Genomic DNA, 18,076 nt, shown 5'->3' on the forward strand with positions numbered 1-18,076 from the left:
CTGGAGAAAAGGGAAGCATCTTCATTTGTTTCAAGCATTAGGGGATTACCAGTGTGTTCCTAAATTAAGGTAGCTTTCTTTACTCTTTCTGTTAGGGAGTGGAATTAGTAAACCATTCTTTTTCATGAACAAAGGGAACAATAGTCTATTGATCCGGGGGAGGAGTTGTTGCTCTAAAAATATCTCTTAGGATTTGTAAGCAGATGCTCTGGGTCCAAATCCACTGCTTACGACCAACTGGGTCGGCCTTGGGTTAGCCTACGTGTAGCCGTACCCTCCCCCCTGAATGAAAAAGGGAGGAGGGGAAGGGTATGGCTACACGTAGGCTACCTTCGGTCGTTGCGAATTTAACTCCATCATCCTTAACCTGATAGGAAAGCAACTGATATATTCTAATGCAGTAGCCTTTGTTAGCTTGAATTTTGTTCAGCACAGAACTTTAAGCGTTTTCAAGCTTGAGAGCTTAAGTGCCACTTCGTTTGTTACTTTCAGTGACTTTTGACCCGCTTTTTTTCCGTTTTTTACGAAATTCCAAACATAAGATATGACGTAAATGTAAACGATCTTCCCTTTACATTTTGAAAAAAAAGGAACTTGTGCATTTAATGCTTTGATCGAATTCTCTGACCTGTGGTCAACCAAGACTTCCTGTTTAGGACCCACCGGCTGGAAACACGATAAGGTCGCAGAAAGATAACTAATCGGATCAATTAACCTGAAACGACAGTAAAATGTGCCGATTTCATATTTCTGTCGCTCACTCCTACTTTCTCGCCAATGTACGCTAAAAGCAAACATTTCAACAATATGAGAAACTCATTAACAATGTTCACAAGCACAAATTTAGATTAGCATATTCGGAAGACTCTCCAAATAACATGGAATTCAACTGACAGTTTCCTGTTTTCTGTCTTTGAGATATACGATCAGGAGACCGGCTCTTTTTGGCATTCTAATGCTATTTGAAAATTCCTTACATCTAGCTCCACCGTGTTACTTGATCTATCAAGCGAGGGATAAATTGGGTAAAAAATCTCTGGCAATGACGAAATACTTTTGACTGCGAACGGTAAATCACAAATCGGAAGTTCTTTGTCAGTATGTGACGCTGGATCGTGACAGTTTTCGCGCCTCGCCAATAGATTTCTCAGACGGCTGCCAGGGGTTTGGATTTGTATACAAGACTTACCTTTCCTTTCACCTCCGATTTTCGAAGGCAGAGGATTTTTTGGCCAGCAACATTTTCATACCCACGTACCAGATCCACATCGATGATTCGTGAAGAGTGTTGTTGTCTGTATTGACCGGTCGCATAGCTCGCTTTGATTGGTGCAACCCACATCACGTGCTTCAACAGTGATTGACAAGAAAGGCATGCAAGTAAAGTTCTTGATCAAGTTGGTGTGGTGTGGAGTGTATTGATGTTGAAAAATGGAGGAAACAAAGGTGATTTACCACATCGACGACGAAGATACACCGTACCTAGTGAAGCTGCCAAAGAGTCCTGTCGATGTAACCCTTTCTGATTTTAAAAATGTTCTCAATCGACCGAGTTACAAGTTCTTTTTCAAGAGCATGGACGATGACTTTGGGTGAGTTTGTGTACCGAATGTAACTGCTATGTAGATTAGTTTCTTAAGAACTGTTTGCAATGTATTTTGTCGCTTTACAGTTATTTCTCGAGTGGAACACCTTTTATATTTGGAAACGGTTTCTGTTTGTACAGTTGTCCTTGGAATGCGTTTTTTTTTAGGAAACACCGTAACAGGTAGAGCCCTTCAATGCTTGCGATTTTCTAGCCAGAATCATTGGTCCCCTCGTGTTCTATCACTCGAGATCTGCATGACAACACTTCTGAGAACAAATAGCCTGCAAAATACCGTTTGCTTACTTTACAAATTTCCTTGAATTTCAAACCACCAACGGACAATTTCTCTTGGCAGATTTCCTATACGTTCCAACCGGTTTTTTTATTTCAGTGAATTCTCGATATGCGATTGTGATACCTTCTTCGTTGTCATATTGACTATATTTTTCATCTTTGTTCCAGTGTGGTCAAAGAAGAGATCAGCGACGAGGAGATGAACTTGCCTTGTTTCAATGGAAGAGTAGTCGCTTGGGTGAGTATTGTATCACAACCGTACGTGCGACAAAATAAATTTAACACCAAAAAAGCTGAGCAAGAGATCGGATTTGTTGATGTAAATTCTTAGCAGGGCATATAATTTATTGAGGGTTGTAACTAAATTAGGATTACTCCGTGCAGTTGACTGCCTTTTTTAAACTCATCCTTTTTCTAAGGTAAGCTTAAATATAAAGTGCCTTTCCTTCGTTCTAATTCCTGAATATCCGTCTGGCGCCAACCTTCATGTTTATACTTCTATTAAGATGATCTTGTTTCACAGTTGTGGTCATGAAAGGCTACTGCAGAGCATCAAGTTTATATTTGTAAACATAAACACATATGAGCTTCTGTTTTGTATTCTAATTTAATTTCCGAAGTCACATATGATGAGCTAAACCTCAGAGGCTGTGGTTGTTCCCTTTATCTCGGAAGATTGGCTTCTTGGATTCAATCAATAATCGAGTTTGTTGAATGTACAGAAGCTCATCTTTAATTTATACCACATCGAATTCTTAGTGTGGTGAATTGTTAGGATGCGAGATTTAATCAAGATCATGCCTAGGAATGACAACTGTTTCATGTGTGTAAAATTTTTTGCTCTTTTTATTCGTGAAGCTCGCGTGAACCCAAAGATCCTTTGTTCTAACTAAAGAGTTCCAGCCGTCGGTCCCTTGCGACTTAAATATCTGTTTAATTTGCATTCTTTTGTTCACCGCTACAGTAAAGTTAATTTACTCGATTGAAGGTCTGAGCCAATACTAACAGTTGTCTGTCTTAAACGAAGACGAAGTGATGTTACGAGATTGCAATTAGACGACTATTCGCTAATTTGTCATCAGTTTGAAAAATTGCCTTTCTTTGTTAAGATTTTTTTAACGTCGCGGTGTAGAGTACGAGACACTACTGATCTTTTATCTTTAATTTAGCTTACACTTTAAGTACGTACAGTTTTCGGGGGAGCCAATTGATTCATCTTAAAATTCTACCAAGCCAGCTATTTTAATAAGCGTTCCATTCGCATTTGTTTTTCGAAAGTGTTGGAGAAATCGAGTTTTGCGCTTTTCGTTTGTTTCTGCACGTCTTCTTGAGGGATCACTTGGTTCACTAGTTTTGGACACATTATTATTAAATTAATCCGATAACGACATGAATGATAAAGATAGCCAGAAAAATGTGATGGGCTCAGGTGGTTCGGTAAAAATACTGATCTGGCATTGTTTACAACCAACAATATTTTATTGATGAAATGGTATATGAAATGAATCATATATGAACTGCGGATATGAAATCAAGTGAAGCTATGAGCGCAGTTATGAACGCAGTTATGAATGCAATTTATTGTTATACCTTATAATACCTCCAGGAAGGTGTAAGATTTTACTGGGATTAGTTAATCCCTTCTATTGTGAAGTATCTTGGAAAAAAAAGATACTTAGAACTACAGTGTATTGCTCATCTCTTTCTAGAGTTTGGCTTGCCTTTCCATGTGAGATTTTATGAAGTGTCATATTGGTGTTTTTTTGCAAGGACTTGACATGACAATAATATAATAATAACAATAATATAATATTAATAATAGTATTTGTTATATTCTGCTGAATATGCAAATGCCTCTGTTTGTTGCCTCCATTAGTGTCTTTTTTCGCTGGATTACCGCAACATTAAGGTCTCTCTAGCATTAAAAATTTTCCAAAAAAGAGCTTTTGTTTCAAGGACATTTCTGGTCAATTGCCAAGGTGTTATGCCAGGACCTTACTGCTTTTAAGTTTTAATGGATTAAACACTTAAAACTCAGCCAACCTTATGTGTTTTTCCCAAGTTCTTTTGGCAAATTAAGCAAGATGAACCAGTCTCTGGTTTTTAATTAATCAACTAGAATTCTGCAAATCTTCAATATATTAAAGGCATTAAATTCACTGCCAATGAGAATGTTTCTAGTTAATGTTGCTTGGGGGTTTGTTTCTAAGGAACCTGACTACTGTGTCAGTGGGTGAGTGACGGAGAAAAAAATTATGAAAGTAAAATAACTACTGTAGGGAGATTAAAAAACCTTTCCAGCCCTCTATCTCCCTTGGGTGGTTCACTTTTATAAAATATCAACATCAAACATTGCATTTGGTGTGATATTGTTTTCCCAGTCAACTAATTACCACCTTGGGATTTTAAAGAGTCATTTACCATGATTTGGCACTTTTAGTGGGTCATTTGTTTTTGAAGTTTTTTAGGAGGGGCTGGGCATATATTATTTTGTCTTTTTCTCATTTATTATCAATAATTTATGCCTTTCATTTGGGTTCAATCACCTGTCAACCACACTTATTATTCCAGTACACCAACTTGGTTCCCATGAAACTGTTTCATCAGTATAATTTAAGTACTGATGATACATTGAATGCCTGCTGTGCAGAGTAATTTCCTGTACCCTTGTACACATTTTCACATAGTTTTTGTGATTTGTCCAGACTACAATATTGTTTTGTACTTGAGAAAACAAATATTATTCAAGCTACAAAACAAAGGACTTCAAACAAAAGAGGCCCAAGGGCCTTTTACATATTTTTTGGGGTCATGTTGTCTTTTGATGACATTGCAAACTGCAAAATTTTGTATATTAAAATTTAAACAATTGGTAAAAACAAAGTTAACAAAAAAAGTCTGTGTTTTCTCCCTTATCTACCATAAATTTTACTGCTTAAAATAATAGATACATTTTTGAAAATGACTAAGCAAATTCGTTAAATCTGCATACAGGGCTTGAAATTGCTACTTTTGCTAAAATAAATAAAGAAATGACAATATTATTTATGTTTCCCGCCGTGAATTTTCTTTCAATCTGAAGATAGTGTAATTGAAGCATAATTTAGCTGCGACGTTATGTGCACAATTCCATTGCTTTGATCATTAGCTATTTTCAGTGGTTTCTTTATGCACAAGTATTGCAGGCTCATATTTTGTTTTACTAAACCGCTGACAACACAATGCAAAAAAAAAAAAGAACGCAATGCAGCATGATGATTTTGCGACTAAAATTTGCAAAATTGCGACAGGATTTTCAAGCCCTGGTATACATGCAGGGAACGCCTGATCTGAGAAACCACCTAAGAGATTCTCAGCACTTTCTTTTTGACCAGTTCCCCCTCTTCTCTTTTTTTCTGTTGGCTGATGAATTAAAATTTACGTTTATTTCCCAGAGACTCGAGACGATCCCTTTTGTTTAGGTACATCTTGACATAGTTGTGACAAGATACAACTGCATTAGAAGAGTAGTTGCAACACTTTTTTGCAATTTACATGGACAGTTAAATGCATCAACCGGTTGTTTTACATATTTCATGTGCCTTTCCTGCAGAGCTTTGGAAGGACATAAGTCAGTTTGCTTTATAAACAAGATCATCAAATTATTTGGTGGGGTAGTGAAGGACTGCCTTAGTTATAATCACACGTATATTCAATCATGTATTATTCCGACAAAAGATGTTGCTTCATCAAGTTATTTTCAACTTGCTCACTTTAGTGGTGCTACCCGATGTTTTCCCTATTACCAAAAACAGTTTCTGGTATTACAGTTTAAAAACCCTAAAATCCAAGCACAAGGCTGCTTTGTCATTGTATCAAAGGGTGACCAAAAATCTTATTTTGTGTAGATATCTTTAGGCTTGTTTGCCATTTATAAAGAAACATTTTATTTTGTCTTTTTAGCTTGTAACATCAGACACCAGTAGTGTATCAGACTCTGCCAGAGATGATCAACAGTCTGTGATATCAGGAGCCTCAGATCTTCATCCTCCGATGCCAAGAACTGTTGGAATCGGTGATTCAAGGCCGCCCTCTTTTCAGTAAGTTGCAAACTTCTTGTCCATAGTAAAAATTGAAAGGCATTATATTTTTCGATTTTAAGTTCAAATCACTTGGGCTATACATCTTATTCCAAAATGGCCGACATTTAAATATTCTTTTGTTTTTATTCAAATAAGCCCTTGATGCCTCGTTCTTAAGCTTAAAATTCAAAAGAATATTTTATCTTGAACGAGGCAACATATCCACTTTCTTCTGGGAAAACTATCAAAAACGGTAGAAGTCATGGGTGGCATCAGTGGATGCATCAACTCCTCAGTGGTGAACCCCTGCTCCTTTTATCAGCCAACTATGTCTTCATTAATGCAAGTAACAGCGAAATTGTGTTTTTGGTCTACTTATACATGTGATTTGTTTTTATTTTTTGTGTTAGTCCTCAAGGTGGACAGTCCACAGCGGGTGACTTTGATTCCGAAGTAGACTCGACAGTGAGTTCGAGAAGAGGATCCCGAAGACGTGAAAAACATGGTATTAATAGGAATGAAGGTAAGTAATTAACTTCTTCTTTGCCTCCCTGGTGGTTCTGGATCTGTTGTGTATTGGGAAAAGATTCTGCCCAGTTTCTAAAATAACTTACGCGTGAAGAAGATTTAAAAATGTGTTTCACATACTTTTGTCAGTTAGACCTGCTACCATTAAGGCACAATTGATATTCATGCACAGGAGATTAAAAAAATGCAGTAAAAAGATGGGGTCACCTTGCTTGTTTTCACGTGGCATGCCCTTTATTTTAGGCGTTTTTTCACCAAATTATGAGAGAAGCGTTCCAAACTTGATCAACCGGAAAAATTGTAGTTATATAGCAAAAGCTACTGAATATTATTGAAAACTTGAGCCTACTTGTTTGTCCGGGCCAAAATCTTTCAGTAATGTGATTACAAATTGCTTGATCTTGCAAAAAAAAAAATTAAAGAAATTGCCACACTCAGTGTCTGGCTCCAAAGGCAATTTTCATGTCATTTATAGATAAATACTACAACTTCTACTATCCAACTTTTTTTCTCCTTTAAATATGTTTTCCATGTACCTATTACAAGTACATAACACCATTAAAAAGAGGGGGTCACTATGCACGTTCAGGAGAAAATAGCCATTCCTTGACAGATTAAAGGGAACCTCCACTAAAACAGGAATATATCTTTAAAATAGTTAACATAATGCTCACAATCAAAATTGTTCGAACGTTTTCCAATGGGAGCGTTTGTATCCGAAATAATTAAACTTTAAAAACGGTTGTTTTGGTTTTCAAATTTCCCGGGCGCCGCCATCTTGAATAATTGTGACGTGTCATGGTTGCCCTATTGTTTTAAAACAAAAGCTCTTTGTGCAAATACAAAAGAGCAACCATAACACGTCACAATTATTCAAGATGGGGGCACCCAGGAAATTTGAAAACCAAAACAGGCGTTTTTGAAATTCATTTATTTCGGATACAAAGGATTCCATTGGAAAACGTTTGAACAATTTTGATTGTAAACATTATGTTAAATATTTTGAAGTTGTATCCTTGTTTTAGTGGAGGTTTCCTTTAAGCTTGGCGCCAGTAAAAATCCACCATTTTATCAACGTGCACGAGCTAATGCGCGCTCTAATGACGCAAGAAATTATGCACAGTGGGGTTGTGCAATGCAAAACCAGGGAATCACCTTAAATTTTAGGCCTAAGATGTTTGTATCTAATTTACAGTTATGCATCATGTGTGTTTGTTTTTCATTTACATGTTAGTTTTGTTTAATAGTAATCCATGGCCGACGTAGGCATGAGAGTGATAGATATGAAAGTGCATCCGTGATGAGTAGTGATATTGAAACAACCAGCTATCAAGATTCATCAGACGATCAAAGCAGGTAACTTTCATCTACATATTTGGTAGCAAACAAAAAACGGTGCACTTAGAATCAGCACTGTTCTGATGAAGAGATGAAGTTCTTAATAATAACAACTTTGTGCCTCTCTTCAACTGGGAGTTACAGTGGAACCTTAGAGTGTCCCTGCAACCAGAATATCAACCCTTATTTTTCTTTGGATTTCGAAAATATGTTTACCAAGCACTAAGCCACCGAATTTTTAAGCCTTGATTTCAAAGACGCCTGTTTATTTTAACTGGAATTTTCCTATTTAATGGTCCCCCATTACTAACTTCAAGTTCTCTCGAGAGCTGGTTCGAGGAGAAAATGATGTCAAAGGCTCACTAGTTTAAGAATGCAATGTGTGTGTACACCTTAGAATTAATATGCAGCACAGGAGTTTTGGGCTTTCAGACCTTTAAACTCGCATTTTGCATTTATAATAAGCTGCATTCACATGCTGAAATTTTAAGCTAGCGAGCTTTTGACATCACTTTTCCCTGGATCCAACGCTCTGTGGTCCAATCGGTCAGTTTTGAACATGAGTAATGGCAGATCATGAAATCCAAAACTTACACTCAAAAAGTAAACGGCCTTTGGATAAAAATCAAAGCTCAAAATCTTGCCAGTTGGGTGTTGAGCAAACACACTTTGAAAATCTGAAGGAAAAAAGGAAGTGATTATTTTTTATCACAGGGACACTTTAATAAAGTATGGTAAGACCTCATTAACTTAAGTGATTTCTGCAGTCTCTTTCAGTGTATCTAAAACAAAACCTCTTCACAGTGGTAACTAATGAAGTCCAAGGACTAGCACTAAAGCATTGCTTTCTGCTGTCATGGAAGAGCTGGGATAAGAGTTCTGTCTTCCAAAAAATTACTGCAGTTTACCACCTATCTTATTTCCTTATCAACATCATACCGCAGTGCATCCTTTAGTAAACATCCTTGAATCATTATTTGATGCTAATGTTTCTTGCAACTTGCAGTGTATCAAGGTTCTCAAGCACGACAGAGGGATCACAACTTCTCAGTGGAAGACATAGGAGGAGAAGACGGCGGCCAAGGATGCCTAGAGTTCAAAGAGTAAGCTGTTCCTTTTGAGAGTAGGAGAAAGGTCTCAATGTTGCCTAAAACCATTGCTTATAAGTCGTGGTAATTTGAGAGCAGTGCAAGTTTCAGTTATCATTCACAGATTTGATATTTGGTTATAAGCACGGTTGAAGTTATTAACACACTTGTAAAATGCAAGATAGTGTTTGACCGGTTTCTCGGTACGCGAACAAAGTTTTTTCATGTTTACGTTTCACGTACAGATGGCAGTGTATGGGCTGGTATCTTCATCATGACAACAATTCAATAAAAGAGTCGTGTTGCTGTTGAAGACTGTAAAGGCATCAGGTTTTTTGTGAAAAAATTTTCCAAGGTTGCCTCTTAAGTGTTTCTCCAGAAATTAGTCCCATCTTGAGAGACAGTCTGTTCTGGTAAAAATGCTAAATTACAAGCCTACTGGTAGGTGAACTAACAGACTCTTCAATATCTCTTGAAGTGTGCTAGTTGCAAAGTTGTTTAAGTGCTTTGTGCTTGGGATTAACCCCACGAGTCAAAAGATTGTTCAGGATTCTGTGTCTATAGTATTTTTAGATTGTCAAGAAGTTTGTTATTTATACTATCATTATGGAAAAATATTGCATGATTCGAACAGTCTCTTTTTGTTGAAGGCATCAAACAGCTCCGTACTTAATACCACCAAGTTCAAAATTAATGATGTCAAAAGCAGATTATTGAGGAAGAATGCAAAATAATATTTCTATTTTATCACATAACCCTTTATTACTCAAGTACTTATGGTGATTTAACCTCTCCTAGAAAGAGCATTTCCTGTTTAAGTGGATTAGCAAACATGTCTGGGATGTCATTTGTTTTTTTTGGAACCTGAAACTTTTCCGAAATTGCATGCAAGGTTGTTGTTTAGTTGGATGAGTTTGTGACTCTTTTATGGACCAATGTGTTCCTGAATAGAGACATTTTTACATAACAGCATTGCTCTGAAACTTAAGGTTTTTAGGCCAATTTTAATGCATGTAGCGTGATCCAAGCAAAATTAGTCCTTCTGTTCCTGAAAGGCCTCAGAAAGGCAGAACCTGTGACATTATAAAGTGGCTCAGGCTGCTGAAGTTTGGTCATTTTTCAGTCCCATTCAGAATTCAAGATTTGACACTGAAATGGAATGGCAGTTTACAATAATAATAATAATAATAATAATAATAATAATAATAATAATAATAATAACAATAATAACAATAACAATAATACTAATACTAATACTAATAGTGTTGCCATTCTTTCAGTATCAAGGTTGTAGAGTGTTAGGAGTACAATTGATCTTGTAATTTATTAGGGAGACCATGAATCAACTTGAATCAAATCAAATCAACTCAACTGTTGCTTTTTGATGATAAGGCAAAGTTTATTATCCAGAGGAAGTGTTGTTTTCCTCACACACATCTGGGAGTCTGGGTGCAAGTGTGTGGGGGGTCATAGGTCACATGGCTTAGCATGCTCTTATTATTTTTCTGTTGCCGTCTGAGCTTGTCTGTAGCGGGGTTTGGCTTGACATGGCTCCCAGTGTGTTTGAGAATATCTTCTGTAGCAGAGTAGAGAACCAACAAATTGAACTCAACCCCATTTATTATGTGTAGACCTTTTATTGACTAGCTGCGAGTCAAGTCCAAATTTTACCACTGAACTGCAAGTGCCTTGTCAATTATTTCTAATTATGTTATTGAATTCCTTTGCAGTGTTCATCATTTAGCACAATCACAGAATCCACCATGTCCCTCAATATCATCACAGTCACACTGAATATGGGTAAGAGTTGTATAGATTTCCCATTAATGAAAATAGCTGCAGTGCTAGTTTAAAAAGTGGTATCCTCTCTCTGATCTGTCACTCCCTCAAATTGAATTTAATGTATAGTTAGAAACTATTGACCGAAGTGGAGGTGGCTAGCGGTGGATATTTACTTAGTTGATATTTACTTACTTGAACAGGAAGTTGATTCTCTAACCCGTTGGTGTTTCATTTTACTTTTTGGCGGCAAAACCGGTATCAACTTGACTGTAAACTGTCCTTAGTACTTTTCAATTATTAAAATGGCAATGACTGAAATTGTAATGAACCAAAATTCAACTCATCGTTTGCTTTTGTTTTCAGAGAAAGTAAACTTTCTAGGAATTAGCATTGTTGGCCAGAGCAACAAAAGAGGGGATGGAGGAATTTATGTTGGTTCTATCATGAAAGGGTAAGTAGATTATGAGAAATTGATGGCAGTTCCTTCTGGTACAATAACATTTTTATAATAATCTTTTCGATAGAATAATAATAATAATAATAATAATAATAATGATGATAATAATAATAATAATATCTTCATAATTCCAAATCATGGAAGGGGAATAAACAGAATATTCAGTCATGATTTTTTTTTGGACCAATTCGTTATTGGCATGAGTAAAACAAAAAAAATGTAAACCATTTTTGGCAGCATGGCTTCTTTTGAGAAAATTGTGCACAGCTTGCAGAATGATAAACTTGAAGGGGCTTTGTAAGGTTTAGGTTTCTTTAGGTTTGGATATGTGAGATATACACTTGTCATTAGTGTCTTTATGCGATGTCATGTAATACAGCAATCAGAACATTTATAAATCACCTTTTTCCTTATTACGGTGATGTAACAGTCGGTGGTGTTATTGCAGACATTTCAGGTCGAACATCGTTTTCACACAGAAAATAGACCCTAAAGGATAAGAGTGTCTCAACAATTTTGATGCCAATTGTGGTTTGAGACTTGCCGTTATTTACATGAGAACAGTACAACTCAGACCAGTATGAGAATAAATTTCTCGTCTTGGTCCAGCAACCGAGACGAAGTCAGACTGGCCGGAGTTCATTGTCAGGCAGGTCTCATATATAAACATGTGAAAAGATGTATGCAGGCCTATAGGAACTCGTGCCGGTCTGAGTTCATCCTGGTCTCATGTAAATACCCCCTTAGATACTATACAGTCTACTAGTGTGATGCTTGTAGGTTTTACTTAACACAGGTAGATTTACTTTTCACAGAAGATTTTGCATGTCAATTGGGGTTAAAGGAATAACAACATTGCCTGTAGGCTGGCCCATATTGATGGGTGAAGTCTTCTGGTGTCAGAGACAGTGTATTATCAGAAACCCATAAGGGTTGAAACGTGTAATGGCCCCTTTTGTGCTGGGAAACAAGCTTCTGAATATACAGTTTGCTAAGTACCATATGTGGAACAACAAGAGAGAAACATTCAACCAATCAGTTCACAAAAACACTGTGACGCAATACCACCAATGTTCTAGCGCGAAATTAACTGGAGCAAGGGGTTTCCAAATATGGTACTTAGCACTGAATATTCGGAAGCTGTGAACGCGCGTTACACTCTTCAACCCTTATGGGTTTCTGGTATCATCTATAGCTATCACTTTTGGCAGGGAATGGGTTAATTAATGATTTTACCCAACAGTATTCAGGCAAATCCTTTTAGGGAATTCATATTATTTATTATTGTTTCCTGTTTTTGTTCTTGAAGAGGGGCAGTTGATTTGGATGGGAGAATAGAACCAGGCGATATGCTTCTTCAGGTATTTATTGCACCTATTGATCATGTTCAAGAGATTTTTTTTCATTGATCACTTTTACGTTAGTGATCTCTATGATTTTTAATCTGCACATAGAGCATTCTGACCATTTCCTTTTTGTTTCAGGTCAATGATGTAAATTTTGAAAATATGAGTAATGATGATGCTGTCAGAGTTTTGAGAGAGATGGTCCATAAACCAGGGTAAGTTGATTTGTCTACAGTTAAGTGTAAAACTGTTTTTGTTTGATCGACTTTTTTTCCGTTTTGCCATAAACAAAATCAGTTTACATGTTTGAAAAAAATGGAACATTTTCTTACAACAAGAACTTTGTGTTTTAGGCCCATAACTCTTACAGTTGCGAAGTGTTGGGATCCCACCCCAAAAGGATATTTTACATTACCTCCAAGTAAGTTGAATTTCAGATTCTTTTATACTGAAAGCTTACAAATTTTGAGTTATTGGTGGAACATGAAGAAAAGAAAAAAGGAAGGAAAGGAACTTTCTTTAAGTGTCTAGTCGTGCTAGTGCTGGAGCACTAATTGGGGACGCTGTGAACTGAAACTAACAATCAACGTAAATCAAGTCAAATCAAATCAAATGTTGGTTTTTGAGGAGAGGGGAAAACCTGAATACCCAGAGAAAAACCTCGCGGTGCAGAAAACGAACAAACTCATCTCATGTATGACGCCGAGTCTGGAATCAAACCCAGGGCACATGGGTTTGAGGTGAGTGCTCTCACCACTGCGTCATCCCTAGATGCCAATGGATCTTTGACCATTTCTCAAAATTCTGAAATCCTTTAAGGCCCGAAAAAGCCATTTGTAAAACTGCAAGAAATCTCCATTGTCAGTGGCCTTTAACATGTTTTCATGTGAGAAAAAGTTATAAGATAGAAAATGTAAACTCTTCTGTTGGACGAAATATTGAAACCTTTGAGACTATGTTGGAAATTAAATTCTATGTTATTGACAGGGTCTTCTACTGCTGTATGTCATTGCAAAATAGACATCATCCTAATTTAATTTTTGTGTTGTTTAGGTGAGCCAGTCCGTCCAATTGATACGTCAGCGTGGGTACAACATACCACAGCAATGAGTCGTGAGTAAACATTGATTATTTTTCATCATTGTGGTTCGTATTTTGATATAAGCAAGATTCTCGGGTTATTAAGAGCTAATACAGAATAGTTTATACTGTCGTTTTGTAAGTGTTATAGTAGACCCTGATAATGAAATTACAAGGTGAGTATTGATAGTATACTGCAAATAGGAGAACTATAAATCAAAATTCTGGTTTGGACCGTGGTTATGTTTTGATGCGAAGGAATAGTTTGAAAAGTTTTGTTTTTCCTTCTAAAAATTTATTGTCCCTTACCTTGTGAGTAAAGGCTACAAGTCGCATGTTGAAACCACTTGAAGGATCAATTTGAATCTTGTGTCGACATTGTAATCCCTTGTACAAATTTCAATACTTTTGTTTAACTTATTTACAGAACTTGGTACTCCAGTTGTTCAGTATGGAAAACAACCGAACAGTCAGTCCCTCACCACCATGACATCCACAAGCTCGTCCATGACTAGTTCTCTACCAGAATCAGACAGTAAGTTGCTAAATTATTAATGTTTCTTGTAATATGTAAAAGAAAGTAAAGTTGTGTCATTGTTTGGTGGGCTTTATTTATCCTGTATTTTTTCAACTTCTGTCCAAGGATATACTGAACTTCAAGAGGGTGAAGGACTTTCTATTAGCACTGACATGAGCACTGTAGTTAAAGCAATGGCTGCACCAGACTCTGGGCTTGATGTCAGAGATAGGATGTGGCTGAAAATTACTATACCGAATGCATTTATAGGTGAGTTCAACGCCTGTTGAATTGCAATCTTACTGGCGGTTGTGTTTGGCTTTATTTGTGAATAAAAGTAATAAAAGTAAATTCATCATACAATTACACTCCGTTCAGTCTGTTAAACAAAAGAATACAGTGTTATTTGAGGTATTTCAATATTCTCAAGTCCAGTTAAACTAAATTGTACAGAAAAGTTGGGAAGTAAAGTTTAATTAGTCACGCCCCTTGGGGTTCAAGGGCTAGGATGCAATGCTGTTTGACTGACTTTGGCGAGATTGCTTCCCACACAATCAAGAATCGCTTTGGGAAGAGAAAGATGTCCCTCTTCATGTTAAGGCCAGGCCACAACACCGGGGTCTGCGGTTTATAGTCCTCGTATGACAGGACTTGAAAGTATGACCATTTGCAGAGGAAATTACAAAGGCAGCCTATTTCTCTGGAGTTATTTTAAGACCCCTAGTGTCGGTCTGGTTGCCTTGGGGTTTGGAACTGCGATCTCCTGATTTATAGTCTAGTGCTGAACTGGCTGATGGCTGGCTCAGTATGATGCAACTGATAGATTTGCTTGATAAGAATAATTAATACGAATCCTTAAGTGGTGTAATAGAGAAGATAATGTTTTTAATAATATTGACTTCTTGATGTATTTATTGCTAGAAATTTTTGAATACTGATTTATTCTGCAACTTATTATTGCATAGGTTCTGATGTAGTAGACTGGCTTTATTCACATGTGGAAGGTTTCCAAGACAGAAGAGAAGCAAGAAAATATGCTTGCAATCTCCTGAAGGTATTAACCATATTTGATATACCGGAGGTAGTTAGGATTTGTTTGATGAGACATTCACGCAACTGGCAAGTTTTAACTTGCTTGTACTTTTTGTCTTTTGTTTGTTCCCTTGTAGAGTGGTTTTATTCGTCACACAGTCAACAAGATCACGTTTTCGGAACAATGCTATTACGTGTTTGGGGATCTTTGTGGAAGTATGTATTTCTCTATCATATTTTTTGTATCTGTTGAATTCTATAATCTTGCAAGAGTTTTTAATTTGTCACTTGGCTCCATTTTTTTGAGAGTTCGTGCTGTTAGGTTTGGCTTGCTGTTTTTGTTTTAAATAACAATGAAATTTTTTCAATCCTGTAATAATGTAACTATCACATCAAGGGTTAGCTTTACGTACTCCATTAAACTCCCTTACAACGTGAAGTTATGTTTTGACATGACGTTCCCGTCGTCGTTGCTAAATCGCCCTATTGACTCCCTGGGGTGAGACTTGAGATTTCACACTGTGAAACGCCAGGAGATTTTACTCGTCAAGCCTGCCAATCGCGATGCGCGCTATGGCCCTTTGACTGGATCTACTAAATAGTGAAACAGATTAAATATGAACTTCATTGTTGAGTTAGTGAAGGACGCAAAAGTGTAATTGATATTGCCTTAATCCTAACGTTTTACCTTTTTTCTATCTTTTTTTTTTTTTTTCATTAGACATGGCTGCACTTTCAATCGCTGAACATGAAGGTGATGGTGATACTGACACATTGGGACCCCTGCCTCCACATCAACATGGTATCCCGTGGATGTCTGGACCTCCAAGTTATGGATATGTTCAAATGCCACCCTACCCCTCGGTCCAACCAGTCATGGTAGATACGCAAACTCCAGGATATGCTCCGTCGTTTTACAGCGGTCACAGCGGTAGCCAAAGCCCTCACAGCGCCAGTGGGAGCTCAAAAAGGAGTGGTGGTAACCGTGGAGATGGCGATAACAAAAGCAGCGGTGGCAGCAGCAGTGGGAAGAGCGGTAGCAGTAAAGGAAAAGACCGTGAGACCCGTAGTGTTGAGGGATCTGTCCACCCGCCATCTGCGACAATGCCAGTGATGCCACTGATGCCTGGTATGCCTGTGCCTGGTGCTCCTGGTCTCGCCATGATGCCTAGACCACTTGATCAAGTCCCCGATAATATGTCAGCAAGTCGTAATAGTTTTAGAATGGCAATGGGAAATCCTTGTGAGTTCTTTGTGGACGTCATGTAGTTTACTGTCCAACCTTAGCTTGGGTGGTTAACCTGCACCAAGTTTGCTCACCCGGTGAATAACATCTGATCTTGGGCTCCCTTGAAGGAGCATACAAAGGTCGCTGGAGATAGGCATGATGCAAGCCTGGCCGTTCTTGCTTCTGATACTGTTATCAACGACCACCTGCACCTGTCTGGGATCCAAACATCATTTCTCTTGGGTGCAAGTTGAACAGACACGGGCTCTCGTGGACAGCTCTATCTCGTAGCAAACCAGCGTGAACCTAGCGCAGAGATTGGCTTGTCAATTATTATGATTAATTATAATTTCAATTTTGTAAATAGTGTGACCATGGCGCTTTTCAAAGATTAGGTTTGTACAGAAATTCAGCTTGAGTTATTTTTAATAGCGAAGAGAACTTTTTATGTAGAACTTTCGAAAGGAAGTAGACGGGCCTGGAATGAAGTAAGTCGCCTAGCCGTTTGTACGTCGAAAATGTTCGCTGTCCGATTTTATCCTTCCTGGAAACCTCCACATTACATGGGAGAGAAATGCTCAAGTCCTCAATATGACCGTCGCGATTTCGCTATCTGTCCTAAGCACTCGTTCGTCACGTGACCAGCAAAGAGAGAATGTCAGTTTGACCTTATTTCAGATCTTATAATATTATAACTTCCAAACAATTTTTACGTTGGCCGAACTCCATTCCACCCTTTAGTAGGAATTGCTTGCTGGCGCGGGTTAGGTAATCACAGAATGTACAGATCAAATATTCTAGAATGACACAATTTTAATGCGCAAAGTTTTGCACTAATGAAGACTAGAAGTAGGGCGCTGTCCCGATATTCCCCAAAGATAAATATCTTTTGCCTTCTATATCAACTAAATGATTGTTTTTGTGCGAACTCTCAATATGTAAAATTACATTCTTAAAGTATAAGTTTCCCTGCATTTTACCATATAGTATAGGAATAAAAACGTACAGATGGAGATTGAATTTGACATCACGTCACAGCTGTAAATCTGAGAGGATAGAACGTTTTCACATGACGTCACGGCGGCCATGTTGGTGTTCCAAAACAAAGGAATGGCGGCTTTGATGGTGTACCAAACTAATCCTCTGGGATTTGAACTCTATTTTTATGCGCTTCAGTAATCAGTAATCCAATATGGCTGCTGGTCACGTGAGTGAAAATGCTCAATGAGCGTCTTTTTAAGAGAGTCCACACCCGACAGGAGGCTTTCTTTTGTTCGGATACAGTTTAGTCTTTTCTCCGACGTTTTTCCAGTCTGGCTCGGGTTGCTCGAAGTATGGTTAGCGCTAACCAGCGTTAAATACCAAGGAAACCGATAGGGTTTGGTACCTCTTAACCAACGGTTAGCGCAAACCAGGCTTCGAGCAACCGTCCCCAGGTCAAGATCAACTCTGCGTCTCGGCCGCATGATTACATCTGGCTATGGTGCAGTATGCATATAGGGGAATTGTGTGTTATTGTAGTGTAGATCTCGAAGAACAAGAGTGGAATTTACGACCACCGAAAACTGACAAGTCAATCCCATGGGGAGAAAGGGATTTAAACGCTGCTCATGCAAACTCGGCCCTCAGAACTACCAGGATCAGCACGCAGCCATTGTAACGGCTCTTGTGATTGGTACTGAAAACAATAGGCAAAAATCCAGCAAACCTCAACACAATTAACCAATATAAAAAAAT

At 37.8% G+C, this 18,076-nt stretch overlaps 1 protein-coding gene across 2 annotated transcripts; it reads left to right on the forward strand.

The window, feature by feature from the left end:
• The first annotated feature begins 760 nt into the window (after window positions 1-760).
• Window positions 761-17,359, forward strand: LOC138051508 (segment polarity protein dishevelled homolog DVL-3-like). 2 transcript variants are annotated; one of them, XM_068897725.1, is made up of 17 exons: window positions 761-1,592; window positions 2,051-2,120; window positions 5,825-5,961; window positions 6,354-6,466; window positions 7,719-7,827; window positions 8,816-8,912; window positions 10,628-10,697; window positions 11,043-11,130; window positions 12,446-12,497; window positions 12,621-12,697; window positions 12,836-12,903; window positions 13,536-13,595; window positions 13,990-14,097; window positions 14,200-14,349; window positions 15,045-15,133; window positions 15,249-15,327; window positions 15,833-17,359. In XM_068897725.1, exons 1-17 carry the CDS (start codon window positions 1,432-1,434, stop codon window positions 16,378-16,380), a joined length of 2,076 nt encoding a protein of 691 aa, XP_068753826.1. In that variant the 5' UTR covers window positions 761-1,431; the 3' UTR covers window positions 16,381-17,359. The 2 variants fall into 2 exon arrangements, with proteins under 2 accessions (XP_068753826.1, XP_068753827.1); XM_068897726.1 differs by having other exon boundaries at window positions 14,206-14,349.
• Window positions 17,360-18,076: the final 717 nt, after the last annotated feature.

Source organism: Montipora capricornis, chromosome 6, assembly GCF_036669925.1.
Source record: "Montipora capricornis isolate CH-2021 chromosome 6, ASM3666992v2, whole genome shotgun sequence".
Taxonomy (NCBI): domain Eukaryota; kingdom Metazoa; phylum Cnidaria; class Anthozoa; order Scleractinia; family Acroporidae; genus Montipora; species Montipora capricornis.

Bases quoted from the DNA above. Each gene is read 5' to 3' on its own strand.
- LOC138051508 (XM_068897725.1), top strand. From the start codon at position 1,432: ATGGAGGAAACAAAGGTGATTTACCACATCGACGACGAAGATACACCG. The intron at 13,596-13,989 runs GTGAGTAAACAT...ACTTATTTACAG, and splicing joins ACATACCACAGCAATGAGTC to AACTTGGTACTCCAGTTGTT. The intron at 15,134-15,248 runs GTATTAACCATA...GTTCCCTTGTAG, and splicing joins ATGCTTGCAATCTCCTGAAG to AGTGGTTTTATTCGTCACAC.